The following is a 25,436-nucleotide window of genomic DNA, read 5'->3' as shown; positions in this document are numbered from 1 at the left end:
AGCAAAAATAAGTTGTTAGGACTACCCCAAAATAAAAAGCTTTTGTACAGTGAAGGAAACCATCAACAGCACAAAAAGGCAACCTACTGAATGGGAGAAGATCTTTGTGAATGAAATGTCCATAATGGGTTAGTATCTAAGAGCTATAAAGAAGTTATTCAACTGAATACCAAAAAAATAATTTGATTAAAAAAATGGGCAGAAGACGTGAGTAGACATTTTCCCAAAGAAGACATGCAGATAGCCAATAGACACATGAGATGTTCAACATCACTAAATGCAAATCAAAACCACAATGAGATACCACCTTTCATCTCAGAATGGCTAAAATAAAAAAAAGATGAAATAGCATGTATTGGTGAAAACGTGGAGAAAAAAAGCACCTTTTCACACTGTTAGTGGGAATGTAAATTGGTGCAATCGCTGTGGAAAAATAATATGGAAGTTCCTCAAAAAATTAAAAACAGGAACACCATATGATCTAGTAATTCCATTACTGTGTATTTATCCAAAGAGAATGAAAACACTAATTTGAAAAGGTATATGCCCCTTTATGTTTATTGTAGCATTATTTACAATAGTCAAGATATGTAAACAACCTAAGTGTTGATTGATAGATGAATGGATAAAGAAGACGTGACATATATTAATAATATATTAATAGATTATATATAATATTATATGGCTGAATAATATTCCAGCTATAAAAAAGAACAAAAACTTGCCATTTGCAACAACATGGATGGATCTGAAGGATACTGTGCTAAGTGAGATAAGTCAAAGAAAGTCAAATATCATATGATTTCACTTATATGTGAAATCTTAAAAGCAAAACAAATGAACAAACAGATAAAAAGCAGAACAAGACTCATAAATACAGAAAACAAACTGATGGTTGCCAAAGAGGAGGCAGTGGGGGGTGGGTGAAATGGGTGAAGGGCTGTGGGAAATACAGGCTTCCAGTTATGGAATAAATAAGTCATTATTAGCATAGGGAATATAGTCAATGGTATTATAACAACATTGTGTGGGGACAGATGGTAGCTACACTTGTGGTGAGTATAGCATAATGTGTAGAGTTGTTGAATCACTATATTGTGCATCTGAAACTAATGTAACCATGTGTCAACTATACTTCAATTTTTAAAAAGTTAAAAAAATGCTATTGCAAAAGCCAAAAAATGTAAAATATGCATGGATAAATATATCAAAAACGTGTGTACAAATGACAAACTTCCATAGAGAAAATAGCAAACTTCAAGAATCAAGTCATTAAGATAAATAGATGTATCATTAGACAAACTGTTAATAGCTCCTTAGAGGACCATGGGTAGTGCATTTATAGATATAACTATGGAACAAATAAGGCATCACACATCAGCAGGAAAAGGATTAATGAGTGGTCCTGGGAAAACTGTTAGCCATATAGAAGAAAATACAACCAGTGTCCCTTCCTCACACCTTATACTATGAAAATCAGGATTAAAATCTAGAATGATTAAAGATACATATGGGAAAGGGAAAACTATATAATGTTAGGATGATAATATGAGAGAATATTTTCAGAACCCACTTGAAGGAAGAGATGACCTTTTTGAAGATACAAAAAGCACTAACCACGAAGGAAAAAAATAGATAAATTTGACTTCACTAGAAGAATTTATGTCCATGAAAAGACACCATTAAGAAGAAAGACAAGCCCGAGAGCGAGAGAGACAATATTTGCTTTACATGTAACCAAAGGATTAAAATCCAGAGTACTTAAAGGACTTTTATATCAATTGGGAAAAAAAGATAGACAACCTAACAGAAGATTGAGAAAAAGATTTTAAATCACTTCATAAAAGAGAACATCCAAATGGCTGATGAAGAGATGAAAAAGGTGTTAGTGGTATATAACCGTACCATTTATTGTTGACCAGTTGTCAAAAGTAGAAATTCTTGTAATGCTAAGTGTTGGTGAGGATACGGAGTAGTAGGAGTGTGAGTGCTGGTGTGAGTGCAAATTGAAAATGCAAATCAAAAAAACTTTGACGAATGGTTTATCATTATATAGAAAAGTTGATGATAGGTACAGTTCACATGTTCTAGGGCTTGTACTCTGGAGAAGCTCTTGCACACGTCCACATGGGTACATGCATTAGAAGGCTCCTACAGCATTGTTGCTACCAGCCTGGCCATGCAAACAACCCAAATGTACATCAGCCATATTGTAGACACGTGTTTTGCAGTATTTCTTGCTGTGGGATATGTGGCCATTCAATGAATGAACTATAGCTACACAAACAACAGAGATGAGTTTCCAAAAATAGTATTGAGTGAAAGAAGAGATCCATAATACACATAGTACCATTTGATTATAGAAAGTTCAAAAACTGGCAAAAGTAACCTGTATTGTTTAGGGCTGCCTATGTTAAAATGGAATGAAGAGCAAGGAATTGATGGTCACTAAAATTAAGATAATGGTCCTTCCAAAAGGGGGGAAGGATTTTGGGGTTTGGAATCACAAAGGGAGGTGTGAGAGAGAGCACCTCTCTCAGGTGCTACTGGGAGAGTGGCAATGATCTTTTTCTTGCTTTGGGTTGTGATTTCATAGATGTTTTAGTCTTTATTCTCCAAATTGTACATATATATTTTTATGTATTCTGATGAATGTATGATATATTATAATAAAAAATAACAAAAAGCAAAGAAATAAGATCTGATCCCATCCTTACAGAGCTAACAGTGGAGGAGAAAGACTTTTAAACAGATAATTTCAATGAAATGTGATAAATGCTCTTAAAATAACAATAGCTCACATTTATGAACCATTTCCTATGCACTCGGTACTATTCTAAATGTCTTGTGCATTATTTCGTTTAATTATTTAAAGAAATCTGTGAGGTAGGCACTATTGGCCCTATTTTAAGTACCGGTATGGAAAAGGAGGCACAGAAAGTTTATTTAGAAAGTAAGCAATGGAGCTGGGATTTGAACCCAGGCCTGAATACCTAATTGCTACCTTCCATTTTCTCTTCATTTCTGCTGCAAGACCCCAGAGGTTGGTCAGAAAAGGCTGCACACTTGATCTGGGTTTTACTTTATTTTTTATTTTTTTGAGATTTTATTTATTTATTCGTGAGAGACACAGAGAGACAGAGGGAGAAGCAGGCTCTATGCAGGGAGCCCAATGTGGGACTCGATCCCAGGACTCCGGGATCATGCCCCGGCTGAAGGCAGACGCTCAACCACTGAGCCACCCAGGTGCCCCATTGACCTGGGTTTTAAATGCTCAATAGAGAAGGCTTTCTATGGGGTGGGGGGACAACTTCATGGGATGAGAGAGCCTAGCGCATTCAGGGAATTGTGGGGAGGCCCATTTGGCAGACAGATAGAATAGATAAAGGTAGTGAAGCAAAACTACACCTGGAATTGTTTTTATTTCTGGGAAGTGGGGGAGAGGTGCGCTCAGGCTTGGTTGGTTGGGAGGCCGTGGGGATGAGTGCTGTAGGGGGAGGCGAAGGCCTGAATGAAGGCAGGAGAGACAGAGAGGCAAAGGTGGACACATATTGAGGGGGCATTTTTAAACTGATGTGATTCAGTGACCACTATGCTGGAGGAAGAAGAAAGATAACCAACCAATTCAGGAAATATGAAGGAGAGAGCCATTTCAGAAGAAAGGGAACTGTGTCTGGGTATATTTTCCCATGAGCATGTCCTACCCCTGGATTAAGAAAGAAAGGGAAAATCAAAATACCACCACCACCAATAACAAAGATAGAAGCTATGCAGGACCTCAAAATGGAGAAGAGCCGGGCGCCTGGGTGGCTCAGGCAGTGAAGAGTCTGCCTTTGGCTGGAGTCATGGTCTTGGGATCCTGGGATCCAGCCCCAAATCGGGCTCCCTGCTCAGCGGAGTCTGCTTCTCCTTCTCCCTCATCCTCTGCCCCTTCCCCTCCACTTGTGCCTCTCTCTTTCTCTAATAAATAAATTAAAAATCTTAAAAAAAAAAAACAAACAAACAAACAAGTGGAGCAGAGCCACTAGGACCAGAAGGCATGTGGGCAGTTGACAGCATGTTCTTAGGAATCAGAGGCAGGGAGGCAGATGACATCTCAAGGGCCCGGAGCATGCAGTAGAGGACTTTGGGAAATGCTGACGCTGAGGCAGGTGGGCCGTCAGGGAGGCCTGGGCCAAACGTGGAGAGTGGTGTTCGGCAAGCCGAGGTGGAGTGGGCCTTCAGAGCAGGAATGGTCCATGGCACTAAGGAGACAGGCAGATAAGGACTGAGAGAGGCAGCCTGCGGGTCCCTGGTGATGGAGGGCCATCTCAGAAAAGTCAGTGGCGACCCTGGTCACCGGCTAAGGAGACATAGGAGTTGAGGCATCCATATTCCTTCCTGATAAGCCATTGGTGGAGGAAAGGCAGGATGAAATGTGGCTGATGGAGTGTTAGGTTCCATGGAAGGCTCTTGTCTTTGGCTGGAAAAGACTTAAACTGAAAGGAAAGAGTCCGCGGAGAGAGAAAGAGAGAGGCAAAAGAAGTAATTGTTAGAATAAGTTCTCAGAGGAGGAGGGAAGAGGCACGATCCAAAACAAAGATTGCAAACTGGTATCTGGAGAGAAAAGGGTGGGTTGGGTGTCTCCAGAGAGGAGGGAAGAAGAGAAAGCTGAATGCAGAATGCAGGTTGTGTTGGCAGGTGGGCCCAGCAGGAAGTTGTGGGGCTTTCTCTTTGATGGCCTCTGTTCTCTGCAGGAGATGGGAGGTGCAGACATTGTGGGTGGCAGAGGAGGTTGATGAGGGGAGCGGTGGGTAAAAAGTATGAAATGGCATTCAGGGCTCAGATGAGTTTGGAGACCATGCATGTGTAGGCCCAACCATCCCTACTAGTGTGTGTGTGGGAGCATAGAAGGCTGAGGGTGTGCAGAGGACAGTTTTTTATTTGCTTGTATATCCTCCACTTTACCAGGGAAATGTGTTGGTTGGAATCTCAAGGCTATATTCTTTTGCCTTAAAATTATCTGTCAGGGACAACTCACAGGCAGAAAATATTTGTTAACCACATATCTGATAAGAGCCCAGGATCCTGAATATATAAAGAACTCTTATAACTCAACAATATAAGGACAAACAACCCAGTTTAAAAAAGGGCAAAGGATTTAGATAGATATTTCTTTAAAGAATATGTGCAAATGGCCAACAAGCACATATAAAAATGCTCAACATCATCAGTCATGAAGGAAGTGCACATCAAAACCACAATGAGATACCCCTGCACACTCACGAGGATGGCCGTAATCAAAAAGACAGACAATAACGGACACGTGTTATCAAGGATGTGGAGAAATTCGTCCATTGTGGGTCAGATTGTAAAAATGGGGAGCCACTTTGGAAAGCAGTTCGGCAGTTCCTCCAAATGTTAAACATAGGGTTATTGTAGGTGCCGGCAATTCTGCTCCTGGCTACATACCCAAGAGAACCGAACACAAAATTTTGCTCACAAAATGTTCACGGCAGCACTATTCCCCATAGCTGGGAAGCAGAGGCGATCCAAATGTCTTTCAACTGATGGATAGATAAACAAATGTGGTATAGCCCCCCAGTGGAGTGTTATTTAGACCCAGAAAGGAATGAAGGGAAGACACACTGCATCACAGACGAATCTTACAGACACAATGCTAAGTAAAGGAAGCCAGACACCACGGGCCATATATTGTGCCACTCTGTTAATATAAAATGTCCAGAGTAAGCAACTCCCTGGAGACAGACAGTAGGTTAGTGGAAGTCAGGAGCTGGAGGGAGAGGGTGCGCACAAAAGGCAGGATGACGGCTCCTGGGTGCAGAGTTTCTTTTTGGAGTGATGAAAAATATCCTGGAATTCGTCATGAGGGCTGCACGACTTGGTGAATACACTGAAAGCCCCTGCTCCGTATACTTGCAAAGGTCGGACTTTGTGGTTTGTGAATGATATCTCAATTTTTAAAAAATCTGTCAGGATTATAATTTGTTTGTTTGCTTTTTAGGCAAATAAATGCCCCTCCCAATTACAAAAATGCGGAGCAAGCAAGCCCCGTATTCTAGGAGCAGAATGTAGCAAGCCCTCTGTTTTTATTTTTTTATTCTTTACTTTTATCTGCTTATTTTTCATTTGTTTTTATTGAAGTTCAATTTGCCAACGTGACACCAGTGTAACACCCAGTGTTCATCCCATCAAGTGTCCTCCTCAGGGCCCATCACCCAGTTACCCCAATCCCCCACCCACCTGTTTTTAAAGAGGCTTGGCAAGACCTTCTCTACCCGTGTGGACAGGGAAGATGGTCCAACAGGTCAGACAGCAGAAGTCTGGGAGCAAAAGGACAAACCCTCCTTTCCCTCAGCAGTCCTGGGTTAGGAGGCCCTCTGGGGATCACCCAGGGTGATCATATATGTATATTAGTGGCTTGGGTGGGGGCCTCTCCACCGAAAGACTGGCCTCTTGAAGAAGTCATGTGTCCACTCACTATTTCCCCAAATAGATGAATGAACAGCAGGAACCAGTACATAAGCTATGAGATATGTAGGCAACACTCAACTTCCGTGAATTGAGTGGGTGTTGGAACTGTTATAACCATTACCTTGCTTGTTCCACTGTGTGATTCTTATTTTTCAGGATAGGAAGACGCCTTGTCTTGTGGTCCACAAGCGCTGGCATATTTTTCTTTGGCATAGCAGCGGCGTTCTCGTTTGATTATTACAGCTTCATGATCGCACGCTTTCTTCTTGCCATGGTGAGTTTTGTGTGTGCTTTTCAAAGACCTCATTAATTCGGCTGCAGTGTTTTCACGTCGAGCCCAACTGTCTTAGTTTGGGTCATTTGGCATGTGGTGAGAGCGATCAAGGACTAATCTTTGTTCATTCCACTGAGAAGTCTTTTTTGTGGGATAGTGGCACCCTGTGTTTACAGTGAAGCTCATTAAAATGAAAAATGGTTGCTTACAAAGCAGAGACCTTTTGTTTGACCCCATGCCTGGCACATGATCCGCATTCCCCAATTACTGAGGCGTCATTTCATTTCTGAGCAATTACAGTGGCCTAGTCAGACCCTGTATGCACGAGCCCAACAGACGCTTAAGGTGTGTTAAGAGAGTCGTCTGTGTAGTGTGCAGCAGGAAAGAGAACAAGAAGGCATCAGGCTTTTCTGTTATGAGGAACAGGGACATGTAGGGAAAGGGCATGGGTTTGAGTACCAGCTTTGCCATATTTTGGCTTTTTAGCTGTGTGGCCTTGGGCAAACAGGTGGTCCTCTTTGAGCCTTAGTTTCTAAGCTGTAAACTGCAGAAAATACTACATGCTTCACTGGGTTATTATCAGGACCCAGGGAAATTACAGTTAGTATCCACGGTAGGGCACCTGACGTGACATTGGCAGTCATTCTGGTTGGGACTATCATCAGAAGTGGACCAGCCAGGGAGGAAGCGTCCCCACACTCAGTGAGGCTTTTAGACAGGGTCCAGACTGCCAGAGGCCAGCCGCAGTGAATCTGTTTGGAGGTCACTGGTCAAGGGTAGTGGAGTGAGGTTTCTGTCTGTGGGAGGAGCTTGTGACCTAGCTGAACGGGCAGGCATGTGTCCCCTCTCACCAGGTTGTATGAGCCAAGATTCCAGGGAGAAGCCAAGGACTGCGAGCTCAGAAGGTGTCCCAGCACTCACAGGCTGGACAGGGTTCCTAGGCAGCCACGCAAATGGCCAAGGATAGGATTGTTGCATAAAAAGAAAAAATAATTAGGAGAATTAGGAGGTGCAGGACCTTAAAAAAAAAGTAATTATCTATATTTAGAAATGTAAAGAGTTTTTAAATACAAAAGATAACAAGCAGTGGTCTGTCTCCACTGAGGATGTAATAAGAGGAAATGGCTCTGTGATTGCAGAGTGAGATTTGATGAGACCCTTGGTGGAAATGATGGTTCACCAGAGGCACAGGTACGGAGAGGGTGCGAAGACTTAAGAGGATAAATTCTGAAAATATCTGTTTCGGTCTTGCAAATACCACGTGTTTATTTTCAGACCTGAGAAAATGAGACGGCCGCTCATTGAACACATTTGTCAATGCAGCTTAATTGTCTATGGCTCTTGTCTTTGATTTTCCTGAGAAATGTGGCTGCGGTTGAACTCTGAGTAGGGAAGATGCAGGCCGGCTCATTTGCTCAACACATTTATTGATCTGCCTGCAGATCGTAATGCTAAGTAAACCAGACCGTATTGTTTCAGTGACCCTACAGTGTAGTGGGAAAGTCAAAACACTGATGGGCCATCTTCAAAAATACAATGTTGACAGTGGAGGTGTGACAGTGGGAGGGGGGAGCGAGCGGGTCTTAAGTTGGGAGGGTGGGGAGTCTGGAGAGTCAGGGGCCTTTTAGTCCTGAGGGGTGGGTAAGACAAGAACATTCCAGGCAGAGGCAGCAAGTAAGATGAGAAGACCCTACGATGAGAGGGAATTGGAGGTCTGGGTGTCTGGAGACTAGAGAGGAGGTGAAATAACCTTGCTGAGACTGATGGGGAGAGGGATGACCAATCGGGACCTTGGAGGATGATCACGAGTTTCCTTGATTTCCTCGAGGCAATGGGAATCTCCTGCAGGGGTTCAGGCAGGCCCAAGTGGCTGTTCCGGGGCAGAGGGCTCAGGGTAGATGTGAAGAGCAGGGCGTTATCAGTAGAAGTGACGGGTGTGAATGGATCCAGGGAATGTTTTGGAATTATATAGTTGGGTTAATCCTTTGTTCAAAAGGATTGTTTGAACCCAGTGACAGAAGTAACCTAGAGGGAGTAGGAGTGGATTCAGAACACACCTGGAAAAAACCTGCTAGGGACTGATGTCACTGCTTAACTTAATGGGGGAAATTTGTGGTATTTGATGGCTGTCACCATCCTTGTGTACTGTAAGAGCAGCAAACATTCACCAAACAACCAGATTCTTGGGTGTGGGAGTTCTCCTTATCAGGGTTCATTTTCTGAGTCTTGCAATTACAAGGCCATATGGAGAAATGAAAGGCATTGTCACAAAAGTATTGGGCTGAACATTAGCGCAGTAGGCCCCACCCCGCACATCCCTGCTTACCACTAGCGCGTCATCCTCTCTGTCACAGGAAATTGCTGGTAGGCCAGCTTCTTTCTGACTTTCTGATGGGAGGTGAAATTGCAGGCCTTACAAAAGATGTTTGACTATAAAAGGTCTTTGAAAGCAATGGGGAAAACTAAATCCTACCCAAATCCCTTGGCCAACTGGGATGTGGCAAAGGTAGACCAGTAAACTTTTGAAGAAATTAACATCCACAAGGATAATGATGTGATGAGCCTCCAGGAGAGTGTGATTTGAATATCAAAGGATTAAGAGAGGCCTTTGGCTCTTGAATAATTTTGCAAAAATTAACTTTATGATGTGTGTTATAAAAGTCAAATGTGAAATAATCTTATAGGAAAAATACTAATCCTTTCATCATCCCCCCCACACACCAAAACCCATTATTTGATTCATTCTTTGTTTATTCCAAGAATGATCACATATTGCTATTAAATTTTGTTAAAGATAGGCTTATTTTCAAAATCAAGTTGATTTTCCCCAATTCAAAAAATTGTGGCAAAATACACATAAAATTTACCGTCTTAACCATTTTTAAGTCTACCTTTCAGTGATATTAAGTACATTCATATTGTTGTGCAACTATAACCAGCATCCATCTCCAGAACTCTTTTCATTTTGCAAAACTGAAACTCTATACCCACTAAACAGCAACCCTCCTTTCCTCTTCCCCCAGCCCCTGGCCACCACATTCTACATCCTATCTCTATGATTTCAGCTACACTATGTACCTCATATAAGTGGAATCATACAGTATTTTATCTTTTTGTTATGGGCTTATTTCACTTCGAGTAATGGCCTTAAAGCGCATGCATGTTGTAGCATGTGTCAGACTTTCCTTCCTTTTTAAGGCTGAATAATATTCCATTGTATGTGTAGACCACTCCTCTATCCATCTGTGCATGGATGCTTGTGTTGCTTCTGTATTTTAGCCATTGTGAATAATGCTGTTACACACATGGGTGTACAAATATTTATTTGAGATCTCACTTTCAGTTATTTCGGGTCTATATCCAAAGTGGGACTGCTGGATCATATGGGAATTCTATTTTTAGTTTTCTGGGGAAATCCCCGTGCATTTTCCCATAGCACCTGTACCATTTTATATTCCCACCAATAGTGCTCAAAGGTTCCAGTTTCTCCATATCTCGGTCAACGTTTGTTATCTTCTGTTGTTGTTGTTTTTAATAGTAACTATCCTAATGGCCATGAGGTGGTATCTCATCCTGGCTTTGATTTGTGTTTCCCTAATGGTTAGGAATGTTGAGTATCCTTTCATTGGTTATTGGCCATTCGTATATCTTTTTGGAAAAATCCAAATCCTTCGCTTATTTTGAATTGGATTGTTTGTTTTATTGTTGAATTTTAGAAGTCTTCAGTCTATCCTGCATATTAATTTCTTAACAGATATATGATTTGTAAATATCTCATTCTGTAGGTTGCCTTTTCACTCTATTGGTGGTGTCCTTTGATGAGCAGAAGTTTCTAATTTTCATGAAGCCCAATTTATTTTCTCTTTTGTTGCCTGTTAAAATAAAGTTTCAATCAAATCTTTTTCTTCCCACTAGTTACCATAATTTTTGGTTCCCATTTAACAATTTAGGACTTAATGATAAGGACCTCTTATATATAGATAAATTTGCATGCATGTTTATATTTATGTTAAGTGAGAAATAAATTCACACTATAGAGGAATACTTACGATCCTCTATAAGAAAAGGCATTGTCTAACATGTATCATTCATATCCTCTCCTTTATATCAGACATAACCTCTCAAGTGTGAGCCATTTGGGGTGGCGAGGGTGGAGGGAGGATGAAAAGAACCATTGAAAGAAGAAGGATGGATTGGAATCAACATGATTTTATCAATGTGGTATGGGTTTCAGAAAACAATTGTCGTCATTTTCTTTCTTGCCTGTGTGTGATATGCAGAGAGATCAGACCCCTTAGCAGTTATAAATGTGACCTTAAATCTGGACCACCCTCCCTGCTTTGTTTTTCAGTCTGGAAGTGGCTATCTCGTGGTGGTGTTTGTCTATGTGACGGAATTTATTGGCATGAAGGCTCGGACGTGGGCATGCATCCAGATGCATTCCTTTTTTGCAATTGGAACAATGGTGGTGGCTTTGACAGGCTACTTTGTCAGGACCTGGTGGATCTATCAGATAGTCCTCTCCACAGTGACTATCCCCTTTGTCCTGTGCTGTTGGATACTCCCAGAGACACCTTTTTGGCTTCTCTCAGAGGGAAGATATGAAGAAGCGCAAAAAGTAGTTGATACGATTGCCAAGTGGAATAGGGCCAGCTCCTGTAAACTGTCAGAACTTTTGTCACTGGATCTAAATGATCCTGTTGGTAATGAACCCCTTGAAGTTAAGAAGCACAACCTATTAGATCTGTTTTGTGACTGGAATGTTGGAACGAGGACACTTACTGTTTGGCTGATTTGGTTCACGGGGTGTTTGGGATTCTACTTCTTCTCCTTGAATTCTGTTAATTTAGGAGGCAATGAATATTTAAACCTCTTCCTCATGGGTAAGTAGTTAAATTATATTTAAGTGTAGCAATGAACTGATGTTTCTACCATGTTTTTAGTGTGCTTTTATTGTCTTTTCTCTACCAGGAACAATACTGCCCACTGTATTATTATGGCCTCTTTTAGTGTTATTAGACTGGAATGCCAGGTATATATATATACACATATCTATACATATATATATGTGTATATATATATATATTTTTTTTTAAACAATGCAAACAGTCAGAAGAATTTAGTCCCTCCTTCCTTTTCTGCCTCTGCTCCTTGCTTGCTTCCTTCCTATAAGCCCACCCCCGTCTCAGAACTCTCTTTGAGAAGTGACGTCTTTAACATCTGGCTTGTGCTCTTTTATATCTCTTTCGACACATTTCCATACATTTGTGCAGATCAAGAGATCATTCCCTACCTGTTGTTCTTCGTAGGTGGTTTTCCTTTTAAGATTTAATGTGTCTTGGAGATCTTCTGGTATCTTTCTACCTTCAAAAGTGCTGAATTTAGAAATTTCAGTGAAGAAAATCACTTAAATACATGCAACTCTAATTTCGTTGTCATGCTTCTTCCATTCTAGTAGCAGGTTAAAATGGCTCGAGAAATTGCTGTGACGTCTTGAGGCATGACTCCGAGGGCCGTCCAAATTCACACCCAACATGAGAGGAATATTAGAAATCTGTATTGTCCATCTAGTTGCAACTCCTGGCTATTTTCATAAAGGCTGCCTGCACTTGCTATTATCCTCAGAAAATCTTGCTTTTACATTTTTACACATAGATATCATCCCTTCTCATTGGAGTGCTCTGATGACACATCTGTTTTTGTTCATGATAGCTCAGCAGGAATTATGAGAGAAGTCATTTGAAGGGGGGAAAAACCCACCTTTATTCTCTTGGGCAAACCAGCAAGTTTGCAGACTGAGTCCATCTTGGCTTCAAACATTCTGTATGTCAGTTTGAGAAATGATGCAGCGTTCCTAGAACAGAGCAGCAAGTGGCGGGAGGACCCAATGGGGTGCGGTGTGACATGGGGAAGCTTAGGGAAGCTGGAGCTTTAGATCTTTATGATATAGTTTCTTAGTTTTAATGGACATATACATTCTCAAGAAACTGGGACATCTCATAAGTATAACAATGTTTCTAAGATAAATATACATGGGTTTTAATATTCTCTATTGTCTTAGATTTTTCATGCTGTTGCCCTTCCCAGAAGTCCTCTTACTGACAGGAGCTTCATGTCAACAATTCTATGCTGTGAAATTTTTTTTTTTAATTTTTATTTATTTATGATAGTCACAGAGAGAGAGAGAGAGGCAGAGACACAGGCAGAGGGAGAAGCAGGCTCCATGCACCGGGAGCCCGATGTGGGATTCGATCCCGGGTCTCCAGGATCGCGCCCTGGGCCAAAGGCAGGCGCCAAACCGCTGCGCCACCCAGGGATCCCTGCTGTGAAATTTTTGAATGAGTTTTTATCTCCTGAGATGGGTTGGGGCTGGTGGGGATTTCAGCTCAGGTGTTGGGCTACTCGCAGGTGATAAATGCTTCAGTAGCTTCAAGACAGACCCTTGGGGGTTATGTGGGGTTAGGAGCTGAACTGGGTCTGAGCAATGGGAGAGGTTGTGTATTACAGAGTGAAGAAAGTAAATGGCAGATTGTCCTAACCCCAGGAGGCTTGCTCGTTGCTCGCACCATTTATATCTCAGACACAGTCAAACCAGAAACTAGATGTAGTATCCGTATCCTGAAGTGACAGCTCCAGAAAAACCAGGGTAGGATACTTTAAATCACTCTTCAGACATTTCACAGTTGCTGCCCCACTTTGCTAGACTCTGGGAAGTTGGCTGGTGGCCCAGGACCCAGTTCTGAGGCGAGGAAGGAGGGAGGGAGACTGCAGCAAAGGAGTCTTGGCTCCTGAAGACCTGCTACCAGTCCCTGAGCTGACTTACTAATTTGGCTCAAAGCATTTAATCCCTGTGGTGAAGTGGGGACACTAAGCCAGGCCTGCTCCCATATGGCTCTTTTGAGGGTCATGATCTTACTTGACCTTGAAAAGTGCTTGATAAGCTCTTTAAAAAAGTAGAGTAAGAGGTATACAAACCGATCTGGCCTGAAAGCCTGGGCCTTACCGCAGGGCCCATGGAAGGGGCGTTTCCTTCAGAGCCGAGTCTTCTCCAGGCCAATGAAAGGAAGAGAGACCAGCTCTCGGAGGTGGCTCAGGATGTTAATCTTTGCCTTGGCCTGAGCCACTTTTATTTTTTTTTTGAGCAGCAGCAGCTGAGTTTGATTTCTGATGTACTACTGAGAACGTTCCCTCGGAGTATATGTATCTACCCCGATGGTGTGTTCCGAAGCTGGGGGAGACATAGACGCGGGCCTGCCTCTCCGGGGGCTTGCAACGTCCTGCAGTTGCGTGGACAAGGGCACGTCACTCCTGAGCGGCAGTGGTGGGTTGCATCCTGAGGTTAGGCAAGCGGCAGAGGGAGGGAAGAACTTGAAGACTGAATTACGTGCAAGATCTAGGCTGCCGAAGAATGGCAGCTTCCTGAAGGAGACCGTTGGGCTTGCTCGCTTGGGCACAGGATCTTCGTGCTTGCTTCCTATTTCATTCTGGCTGGTAGATAGACATAGAGCTTTCTGGCTCTGGATCTCAGATTCAAAAACTTTGGTTTTCAAGAGAAGAGCTTTTAAGATGCAGCTCTTTACTTTTGTGGTGGGGCAGTAAAAAGAGGCCCAAGGAAGTTTCCGTCCTGTAGGGGACTCGTGTTAGATTTTAAAATATATATATTTTATTTATTTATTTATTCACGAGAGACACAGAGGGAGAGGCAGAGACACGGGCAGAGGGAGAAGCAGACTCCCTGCAATGAGTCTGATGAGGGACTCGATCCTCGATCCCAGGATCACACCCTGAGCCAAAGGCAGATGTTCAACCACTGAGCCACCCTGGTGCCCCTCATGTTAGATTTTTAAATGTTTACTTTTATTTATTTGTTTTTTAAGATTTTATCTATTTATTCATGAGAGACACACAGACAGAGAGAGGCAGAGACACGGGCAGAGGGAGAAGCAGGCTCCATGCAGGGAGCCCGATGTGGGACTCGATCCCGGGACCCCAGGATCATGCCCTGAGCTGAAGGCAAGCTCTCAACCGCTGAGCCCCCCAGGAGTCCCAAATGTTTACTTTTAGATTAAAAATCCATCACACCTTATCATTAGTTTGTCTACCTAGCCCACACTGATTTTCTACTTTAGTTCCTAAACTTTGAAATCACTCATCTAGAATTTTCCCTAGTTCTGTCAAGCGTGAGAAATCAAAGGTCAGAAATTATCCACTGGTCGTCTGTGAATTTACTGATGTATTCATCTGACAGGCCTGTCCTCTGGGCCCCCTGTGCATGTCCTGGGGCGCTTCCAGCCTGGTGGGGGACAAGGTTCCTAGGGCGGGTGATGAGTGCCAGGCAGACTGCAGGACTGTGTACTTCACAGGACACATCCTCCTCCCTACAGGGAGTTTAAAAGGGGGCAGAGCTTGCAGGGCCGTCGTTGGGTAGCTCTGAGGGGCTCCTGGGAGTGGGGAGAGGGCTGATCATCCCTTTTGGGTGGTGGGTTAGAAGGCGAGGTCCTGTCGCGCAGTTGGTTGCCGTGGCTTATCGAGGGCCCTTTCGCTCAATGACAGGTGCAGTGGAAATTCCTGCCTACATCTTCATGTGCTTGGGGATGGACCGTATAGGGAGAAGAAGCGTTCTGGCCTTCGCCCTTATCTCAGGTGCACTGTTCTGTGGTGTGGTTATGGTGATCCCCAAGGTGAGTTATTTTTATGTCTAATTTAGGGTGTGGTTAGTTACACTAGGACAGCAGATATGAAGATCAATTCAGACATATGGACAGAGTATACACATAATATTTTTAAATGTGTTCTTTTAAAAACCATCCTTTCTCTGTTGTGTAAGTATTATATGTTCATGGTAAAAAGATTAAGGAAAAAAATGTTAAAAAAAAAAAAAAAAAGCACCCGTAATCTCACTTCCCAGAGATGGCCAGTATTGTATTTTGTAAACACAGAGGTCCCAAAGGAGGACAGTTGATCACCTCTTCCAGTGATTATTGTAATCTTAAACGTTCATTCATTCAACAAATATGTATCCAGCATCTGTCAGGTGGCAGGTGTTGTTTGTTCTAGGTGCTAAAGACTCACAGTGAATCTAGTTTCTACAAGTATGAAGAAAACCAGAACAGGAAAAGCGATGGAGAATGCGTGTGTGTGTGTGTGTGTGTGTGTGTGACACATGTGTTTGCTTTATCCAGGGTGATCGAGGATGGTGTGCCTCCCAGAGAAGGTGACAGTGGATTAGAAACCTGAAAGAGGGAGGGAGCCATAGAGACATCTGAAGGACGTAATGAGTTCTATCTTCAGGACTGTTTCAATTTAAGTAGACTTGTCTTTCATTGCAGTAGATGAGTAGTTTCCAATTTCTGGTATGCCTAAATCCCTCAAGGAACTTGTTCTTAAGAATGCAGTTTCCTAAAAAAAAAAAAAAAAAAAAAAAAAAAAAAGAATGCAGTTTCCTACTGAGAAACGATGCCATAAACTACTGAAAGCACCCTCCCATTCCCATATTTGGGCAAACACCATCCCCTAGAATAACTCTTGCATCCAGTAAGTGCTTCTCCACACCCGCCCCCCCCCCCCAAATGTTATCAGAACCTGTGTTTTTCATTCTTGATTTGGAAAATGTGGTCATGGTAACTACACTTTAAAATACTTTCTATAATTTTCTCTAGGATTATATGATTGTTCAGCAATAGTATCTCAACATTTAGAGCCAAGGCATTTAAGATTTTACATGTTGTTTGAAATTTACGTTAAGTTAACCAGTGACTTCTTTTTATAGTACCATTTCACTTAATTCTCAAGGTTGGTGAATCAAATGTTTTATGTCACTGAAATTTCCAGAGGATTGATATACAACTATATGCAGGCAGTAAAACTACTCAGGACCGGGAGGTTGCTGCCAATTTGAGGGAACTTCATCCACACCTTTTTGTTTGTTTGTTTGTTTTAAGTGGTTTACAGGTATACTAGTTGAGCTGATGGCAGCTGCCTTTGAACTTGTGAAGATTTAGGGGAACCCCAGAACCCTCGAGTTCTATAATGGTTAAGCCCCTGTGATAATAGGGAAGACAGGAAAGTAGCTGAAGGGAGTTTCTAGAAATAGGGCGCCAACACTTAACCCCAAATTTCTTCCTTCTAATAAAAGTTTCTCCCCAAATGGCAGTATCAACACGTGTCCATGTTTTTTTTAAGTTACATTCATTCCTTCAACAAATCCCGTCTACAAGAGATACTGTCAACAAATTCATCCCACAAACACACAGTAAGTAGGGTGTAGGGTAACAAGGTGACATTAGTTGCTTTATTAGAGGCATCGTCAAATGCCAGTGACTTCACATAACAGGTATTTATTTCTTGCTCATAGAAGGTTTGATGAGGGTCTACCTGGTTGGTGGTGGCAGGAGTGGTGAGGGGGTGTTTGGCTCCATGGAGTCATTCAGGGATTCAGGTTGACAGAGGCTCCGCCAACCTCAACACATGAACCCTGGGGTCACCAGGATCTCCATGTCCAGCTGGCAGACAGGAGATGAGCGAGAAGATGGAATGTGGGAAGTCTTTGGGAGTCCCAGCGGGAAGTAGAGGACCTAAGGGCAGCAGGAATGGAGTGGGAGAAATTTCACTGTTGAGAAATGCTTCCACCAAAAGAAAAAAAGAAAAGAATCTCTTTTAATGGTTCAGTTATCACTTTCAGATTATTTTCTGAAGATGATTTATAAAACTAGAGGATTACTGTCACAAAGGAGCACAATTTGTTTCTACGGCTCTTTGAATCACTCTGCTTGGATCAATTCCAGAAGGAGTGGGTCAATTGCTAGTGCAACTGGTACCCTCTGGGCGTGTCTCATTCCATCGCAATCTCTGCAAATGGCTTTTCTAATTTGGTAATTTGAAATCTCCAAGGCTGGGGGGAGGCACAATTAAATTAATCTCTTAATTTTATGAAGATGGAAAGCTTTTACAGACCAGGAGTAGAGATTACAAAGTAAGTTCAAACAGAGAAGTAATAGTTTTCACTCTTCTGAAAAAGAGTGATAATTCTAATTATTGGATAATTAGAACATTTAAAATAATATTTGAGATTTTATGTATTTCCTTTAAAGATATTAGTTATGATGGTCTATTTTGCTAATATATGTTTTTTCAGGATTACTTTATTTGGACTGTGGTGGTGACCATGGCTGGAAAATTTGCCATAGGGGCGTCGTTTGGCCTCATTTACCTTTATACAGCAGAGCTGTATCCAACCAGGGTAAGGTAAGAGTTACTTATTTTTCTCTTGTTTTCGTGTTAACTTGAGTGTCGTTTCATTATATTTGACCTTTGAGTATAAATGCTTGCTTTCTCTCCAGTGGTTACTGGAGCTCCGGAGATATGGGAAAGTTCCATGATGATGCTAATTCTGAATCTGGGGCTTTGTCTACACCTCATTAGCAAGGATATTAAAGAAATTGTGGTGAAATCACACTCTGTTACAAAACCATTTTAAGTCTCAAATACAATTGCCTTACCCTGACTCTCCATGGGACTCAAGGCTAATTTTCCCAGGATGTGTCTCTTGGTGTTCTGATGTCAGTTGTCTTAATTTTTAGGGCTGCCATAACGGGACATCAAAAGGTCAGGTGGCTGAAACAACAGAAGTCTATTTTCTCACATATCTGGAGGCCAGAGGTCCAAGGTGTTAGGCAGATTTAGTTTCTCCTGGGGTGGGGCCTCTCTCCTTGGCTTACTAAGAGATACTTATTCACATGAAAAGCACGTTCTTTCCTTCTTACTAGACATTCTATAAAGTTTCCTTAAATGGCTTTTAAAGAAAAGCTCAAGAAGATACCACTTGACTTTAAAAAATTGAAACAGAATGTTCCACAGATATAATAAATCTTTCATTCTCCCCGATTCCCATCCATCCCCCTACCCCAGACAAATTCCTGCTCTAGAAGACGGATGCTATCCTCAATGTGAGACTGAATGAATATGCATAAGGTGCTCATCTGCATAGCAAAGGAAGAATGGTTGATTTTCTTTTCTTCTTTTTTTTTTTTCTGGTCCTGATTTGTCTTGAATGACCTGTATGCTCATATACTCCCCTGTTGCGCACAACACGGATCTAAATCACACGCAGTTCTTGGAACATCAGTGTAAAATTTATTTTCGGCCCTGGGGCCGAGCTTAGGGTTATTGTATTGATTCTCTGCTGGGAGTGTGGACAAGGGCCCGGGCGGTCCTGCAGCCCGCACATCGGTGCTGTGCTCGGCTTCACCTCTGGCCACTGTCTTTTTTTCTTTCTTTCTTTCTTCTTTCTTTCTTTCTTTCTTTCTTTCTTTCTTTCTTTCTTTCTTTCTTTCTTCTTTTTTTTCTTTTATTTTTTACATTTGTTTTTATTGGAGTTCGATTTGCCACCATATAATATCACACCCAGGGCTCACCCCATCACCTGCCCCCCCAGGGCCCATCCCCCGGTCCCCCATCCCCCTGCCCACCTCCCATCCACTACCCTCTGTCTGTTTCCCAGAGTTGGGGTCCCTCATGGTTTGTCCCCCGCTCTTACTTTCCCCACTCAGTCCCCCCTCTTCCCTTATGATCCCTTTCACTGTCCCTTACACTCCCCGCACGGTGGGGCCCTAGGATGCCCAGCCTCCCCCGACTGACCGACGTCGCTGGGCATCATCCCTCCAGCTCCATCCACTGCGTGGAGCTGGCGGCGGCCGAGTGGTACCCCGTGGTCTGCACCCTAACGCGCCTCCTGTTTGCAGGTCGCTGGCCGTGGGGAGCGGCAGCATGGTGAGCCGCATGGGGAGCATCGTGGCCCCGTTCTGCGTGTACCTCTCCAGCGTTTGGACCTTCCTGCCACAGGTGCCCGCGAGGTCCCAGTCCCCCGATGCATCAGGGAGGCAGTGCAGCCAGCTGCCATCTCTACCCGGACCTGTTAGAAGCCAATTTAGGGTTCAGTGGTGGCGGTTTACAGAAACCTTATTAACCGCTCCCCGGTGGGGAAAGAGAGCGGGATTGCTGTTTTATGTTGGGCGGTCACCTTCTGCCCCCGGTGAGCCCTTCATTGCGGTCGTGGCCGCTGTGGAAGCACCCTCTCCTGCCCCCCACCCCCAGTCTCTGGAAGCTGCCTAGGGAGAGCCCTGCTCTCTCTCGGGCCTCCCAGGCCTCTGCCCCAGTCACCTGGGTCCCCCACCTGGCCTCGACTCTGGGTTCACATGGCCTACCTGCTTGGAGGGCCCCGTGGTGCCTCGCCGAGAGGTGCCTGGTTTTCAGCTTACCTGAAACACGACAGACTCTTCATGGGTGATGCTTCTGGTGGGAGGAAGATGGGAGGCAGGCAGGCTGGGGGCTTGGGGTGGCCTGGAGCGCTCTGCGACAGAAGGGAATGCAGGGGAATCCGCTCCTCCTCCACCCTGCCCCCGAGAGCCCCAGCCCCCTTGCCCCAAGACAACCTCTGTCAGCAGGTCTCGTGTATATTTGCAGAAATACTCTGTGAATATGCTTCCTTCGGATGCAACAGATGTTGCTTGTTGTTTTCCTTGAGTAAAAAAATAAATTATAGAATTTCTCATTAAAGTTATTTCTGGGTGTCAAGCTGCCTAGGGAGCCGGTATTTTCATTCGGAGGAATGGAAATGCTAATCTGGAAGATAAGTTTGTATTTTCTCTTTCAAAAAGAAGCGCATGAAAATCACTCATTCTGATGCTTTTATTATCAGCCGTTGTTTCCTAGTAATCTAAAAAACAAGTGGACACTAACTCACATTGTATTCTTCGGTTGGTTTGGCGAAGATTTATTGAGCGTTGATTGTTGAACTAACCTCCTCGTTAGGTGCTATGGAGCAGAGATGAAAGAGGCAGCCTCTGTCCTGAGAGAGTCTGTCTGTCCAGGGTGGTGGGGAAGGAGAAGAGCCCCCGAGCTGAGGGCGGGGTACGGGGAGGGCCAGGGCTCTGGGTTATAGGCGAGGACTCCCAACCCAGCCCAAGGCCAGAAGGAGGCTGCCTGGAGGAGGGGGCCTCCAGTCTATGTCTGGAAGGGCCAATAAGAGTCAGCCAGAGGAAAAAGAGAGAAGGGAGTTCTAGGCAAGGGAATTAAAGGCTTAAAGGGAAAAAGGAAAATGGCCAGTTTGGGTTTGGGGTCAAGCCTATCGCCAACACCAGGGTGGGTTATGGGAGTCAGGAGATAATCTAGAAAAACAGGCAGGGATGTCAAAGGAGGTCAGAGGGAAGGGCATTCGTACTCAGGGAGACTCAGAGACGGCAGAAGTCACGTCCACGCCCCTGGTGAGCTGCTGGGTGTGCGGGACTGGGGCGGTGGGGGGAGGCCTAAGCCGTCGTCGGTGGCTGGAGGGAACACGTCGATGGCTCATCAGCGTGAGGCACCTGCAGGATGGCCAGCGGAGGCGTCTGGGAGGCAGATGCCTGGGGCCCGGGGCAGCTGGAGGAACAGGTGGGGGGGTCAGTCTATGTTGGGGGCACGGTGAGCAGACTCCAGAGCAGGACCCTAGTCGCAGAGGCCTGTCAGGTGTGATGGAAGGAGGGCCCAGCTCCTCCAGGAGGAGCAGCCAGCGACTTGGGGAGGTGACAGGACCCTGAAGGAGGAGAGGAGGCCAGGAAGGCGGGAGAGGACAGCAGCCAAGAAGGAGCAGGACAGGAAGAGGTCTGCTGGGCTCGGCAGCTGGGAGTCTGCGGCCTGGGAAGAGCGGCTTCCGTGGGTGCGGGGAGAGGGCGAGCGGACCCAGGGAGGCAGCGGGCGCAGAGCTCGGGCTCGGGCTCGAGGGCTGTGGGCCGAGGCCCAGGGCCTCTCCGGCTTCCTGGAATGAGAGAAGCACACTTCTTGGGCCCTTCCCACGGACGGGTACTGTGCAAAGGGCCTCGAAGGGGTCATGGAGTTTAATTCATTCCCCCGTCCTTTGAGGCAGGTGCCACTCATGTGTCCATTTTACAGATGAGGAAACTGAGGAGCAGGAAGTCGCAGTAACCCAAGTTCACCCCGGGGAGCCCAGCAAGCTCCCAGGCGGAGTGGGTTATAAGAGGCTCGAGAACTGTTATTTTTACTGAAGGAAAATCAGTGGTAGAAAGGAAAAGGTCAAAAACCTGTGAGAAGGAAGGCGGTCTGTGGATAGAGGGACTCCCCCGCCCCAACCCTGCCCTCCCCATTTAGGAGGCAGGGGAGTCTGGAGAGGAGGAAGGGGGGAGTGAGAGGTGGGGACGGAGAGGTGAGGGCTCCCCGGCATGCCTGAGGGGGTGGGGGGAGCCGGCCAGGGTGGCAGGAGACCAGGTCTTCCGCTGGCAGGAGGGAGGTGGAGGGTTATGGGCTTGTGCGCTGCCTGACCATCCTGACCGCCAAGCCAAGAAGAAACATCCAGTCCTGGTTTGGACCTTCCAGTCATTCTCATTCTTGTTTGGACTTACTCGGTGGGTGTACCTGCTGTGTCTGGAAGGCTCCAGAAGACGCCTTGAAGCGTCCTTTGGAATGTCACTGTAGATGCTGTGACTGCTTCTGGGCTTGCTCAAGTATTCCCAAGAATGAGGTTATCAGTGTTGCGCAAAACAAGATAAGGACCTGTCCCCCCGAGTCCCGCGTGTTACTGATGGACCCTTGCGTCACGCCACCGTGGCAGCCAACATGTGCTTGGCGTTTCTCCTTCTCAGACGTTGTAGAAGCACCAAGTATGTAGATTTATTGGGAAAACCATGCCTTGATTTATTTTTATGGGCTCTTCCCAGGCGGTGATTTTTTGGCTGGAGGGGTTTAAATTATGTGAGGATGGGACACATTTTTACAGAAGGTGTAGAGATTTAGTTCTAGAATCCACCCAGCATCTTCATAAGGATCAACAGAGAAGAGATCTGTGGGCTTTAATTCTTAATACAATTTGCATTTTTGAAAATTGAGGTAAGACTGGTATCATGGAATTTGCATTTTTGAAGGCAGACACCATGGTGCTAATCTAAAAGGTTGCTTTTTTATGTGTGAAAATTTGGAAAGTAAAGAATTTTTAAGGCAATCACATGGATCCTTACCACCACCACCACCACCACCACCCCCCAAGTAGCAATTAGTTTCCATTTGCCTTTGTTTGGTTCCCCCTAAATTCTGTAGGTTTTGGCTCATTGCAACATTCATTTGTGCATTCACTCATTCATTTATTCATTCATTCACTGAGTGTCATTTATTGTATTTTGATCACGTACTAGTTTCAGGGGCAGGGTACGGTTGACCAAGACAGCCTCTGATCATGAAGTCCCAACCCAAGGCAATTGCTGGGTTTGTCTGTAAAGCGCTGGGGTCTGGGAGGTTGGGGCAGGGTCTTTTTTCTCCTCACCTCTCCTAGGACAGTGCTCACCAGAGTACTAATCTAGGTACTCTCTGGGGTTGACCGAGTCGGTCTCCACGGTGGTCAATGAATGGTGTAATGAGTGCCCATTCTGCTGGCCTGCCAAAGTGACCCATGGTTCCCCCAGGAGGTAACAATGACCACGGTTGCATCAAAGTTAATGCTGCTGCCCTCTGACAAAGGTTCAGAAATGATCATTCTCTGAAGGATCTGTTTCTTTTGCGACGTGTCCCTTATTATTGTTCTTTCAATTCCTTCTAGTTGCTTGTTGCGATTTTGGCCTTCATAAGCGGAGTGCTATCGCTGATGCTTCCAGAAACCATGGGGAAGCCTCTGGCGACGACTTGGGAGGAGGCTGCCAGACAGGATACAGAAAACGAGAGCTCAGGCAAATTATTTCCCACAACCAATAATACTGCGTTGAAAAACGTAGAAGTGATTGACTCGGGGGGTTCGGGTCTTGGTGAATAAATGTGCCGTACGTGCTAGCGAGCACCGGAGTAAAACATGGTTTACCATACTGACTTTGTATTAGAGGGATATTCTTCTCATCTCCTGAATGTCATTTGTATGTGTCTTTTAAAAAAAATTTTTGTAAGAAAGTCTTAACACAATTGTTTTTTGTAAAAGTAAAAAGAAATAAAACCGAGATGAGAATTCTCATTTTTTACACTGCTTTCTTACTGCCATAAAATATTTCTCCCTATTTGTTCTTAGATGTTTTAGGGACTCAACCTGCCCCCCTGCCTCCAGCCATGCAGGGAACATCACATCCTTCTGCCAGGACCCGGGTTCCTCTGCTCCCTGGGGAAGAGTGGGCACGGGAGCTTTTGACAAAGCTCCTTGAAGATTCTCTTTCTGCTATTCCTTCTCCTCTTATGAGAATCATGGCTCTAAACTTAAGTTTTATCCAGAAATGTCCTGGCAGGGCACCCGGGTGGTGTATCAGTCAAGCATCCGACTCTTGGCTTCAGCTCAGGTCGTGATCTCTGGGTCGTGGGATGGAGCCCCACCTTGGGCTCCACGCTCAGCAGGGAGTCTGCTTGGGATTCTCTCTCTCTCCCTTTCAAATAAATAAATCTTAAAAAAAATGCCCTGTCAAAAAATATTTGTTTTCATACTTTAACCTTAAAAGCAATAGCTACAGAGAAAGGTATCTTGCTTCCCAGCACCCTGAGGCAAGAGGGCTTCTGAATGAGCAAAGGTGCTCATGTCAGGTCTAGTTAAAGGACACATGCCTGCCAGGGCCCAGGTGTGTTTTCTAGTCCGACATTCTTATCTTTTCAAAATTGCCCAATTCTCTCCCTAAATCTCCTTCACAGCACAGGGAAGCTGTGGCATTTTAGTGCATTGCAAAGTTTTTGTTCGCAGCTCATCTGTAAGTACCATTTGGATCTGTTACCAAGGTAAAAAAAAAAAAAAAAAAGGATTAAGTATTTTTGCCTTAAAAATCTTTTTTTACAGGAAGATTTCGCTCTTTAAGTACTAAATTTTGTTTCCCCAACTTCACCTAACATCGTATTTTGCACATACATTCAGTTTAATATCCCAAACATTTCAACAGCAAAACTATCATATCCTCTTAACTATTAGAGGAACACATTTCACACAAGTTTGCCAGAAGTTTGGGATTTTTCTTTCCTATGGTTTCATCAGAAGGTCATTATTTTTTTTTCCCTTGCTCTTGAAATTTAGCTGTTAGCTACACATATGTCTAATACATTAGAACTGGTGATACAAGCAAGTATTAATGTTAGCAGCAGAGGCAAGTAAAAGTAGGATTAAGACAACTATATAGATGCTATTGTCAAAAAAGCATTACTAAGGGGGAAAAAGGGATTTGACCTGAATTATTTAATAATAATATTTATTAGTAGTATTTATTAATAATTAATTACTCAGCTCCCTGGATAATTCCCCAGTTCTTCATGGGCCTTTCCACTTGGCAAATAAAAAATAACCCCCAAACCTCTCTCCCTTTGTGAAAGAAAACAAAACAACAGGAGGATGCTAGAGGGAGATATTTCTTTATCCTTCCTCTCACCTCTCACCTCTTACTGTATGTGTGTGTGTGTGTGTGTGTCTCTTTTTTCCTTTGTCCTCAGCCTGTCTTTCCACTGGTATTTAGGTTTTTTCCTCTTAGTTAATCTTTGGTATTTTCTTGCCCTTTTTTTTTTTTTTTTTTTAATGATCTGTATTAGTTTGCTAGGGCTGCCATAGCAAGATGCCACGGACTGGGGGGCTTTCACAACAGAAATTGATTTCTTGTGGTTCTGGAGGCTGGAAGTCTGGGATCAGGATGGCCTGCAAGGTAGATTTAGTCCTGAGGCCTCTTCTCCTGGACAGAGTCTCTCTGTGTGCTCACGTGAC

The 25,436-nt window shown here is 44.2% G+C and overlaps 1 protein-coding gene across 8 annotated transcripts in view; it reads left to right on the top strand.

Moving 5' to 3' along the window:
• The window catches only part of SLC22A16 (solute carrier family 22 member 16), a 57,127-nt gene extending 33,385 nt beyond the window's left edge, over positions 1-23,742 (top strand). For all 8 annotated transcript variants that reach the window (XM_038554937.1, XM_038554934.1, XM_038554936.1 and 5 more), the window contains 6 exons: positions 6,631-6,748; positions 11,100-11,631; positions 15,302-15,429; positions 17,883-17,992; positions 19,489-19,588; positions 23,328-23,742. In XM_038554937.1, coding sequence (XP_038410865.1) covers positions 6,631-6,748; positions 11,100-11,631; positions 15,302-15,429; positions 17,883-17,992; positions 19,489-19,588; positions 23,328-23,537 — 1,198 coding nt within the window. In that variant the 3' untranslated portion in view covers positions 23,538-23,742. The remainder of the gene's footprint in view (positions 1-6,630; positions 6,749-11,099; positions 11,632-15,301; positions 15,430-17,882; positions 17,993-19,488; positions 19,589-23,327) is intronic.
• The last annotated feature ends 1,694 nt before the right edge of the window (positions 23,743-25,436 follow it).

The sequence above is a fragment of the Canis lupus genome, chromosome 12 (assembly GCF_011100685.1).
Source record: "Canis lupus familiaris isolate Mischka breed German Shepherd chromosome 12, alternate assembly UU_Cfam_GSD_1.0, whole genome shotgun sequence".
Lineage (NCBI taxonomy): Eukaryota > Metazoa > Chordata > Mammalia > Carnivora > Canidae > Canis > Canis lupus.
This window is presented reverse-complemented; position numbering and strand designations above follow the sequence as displayed.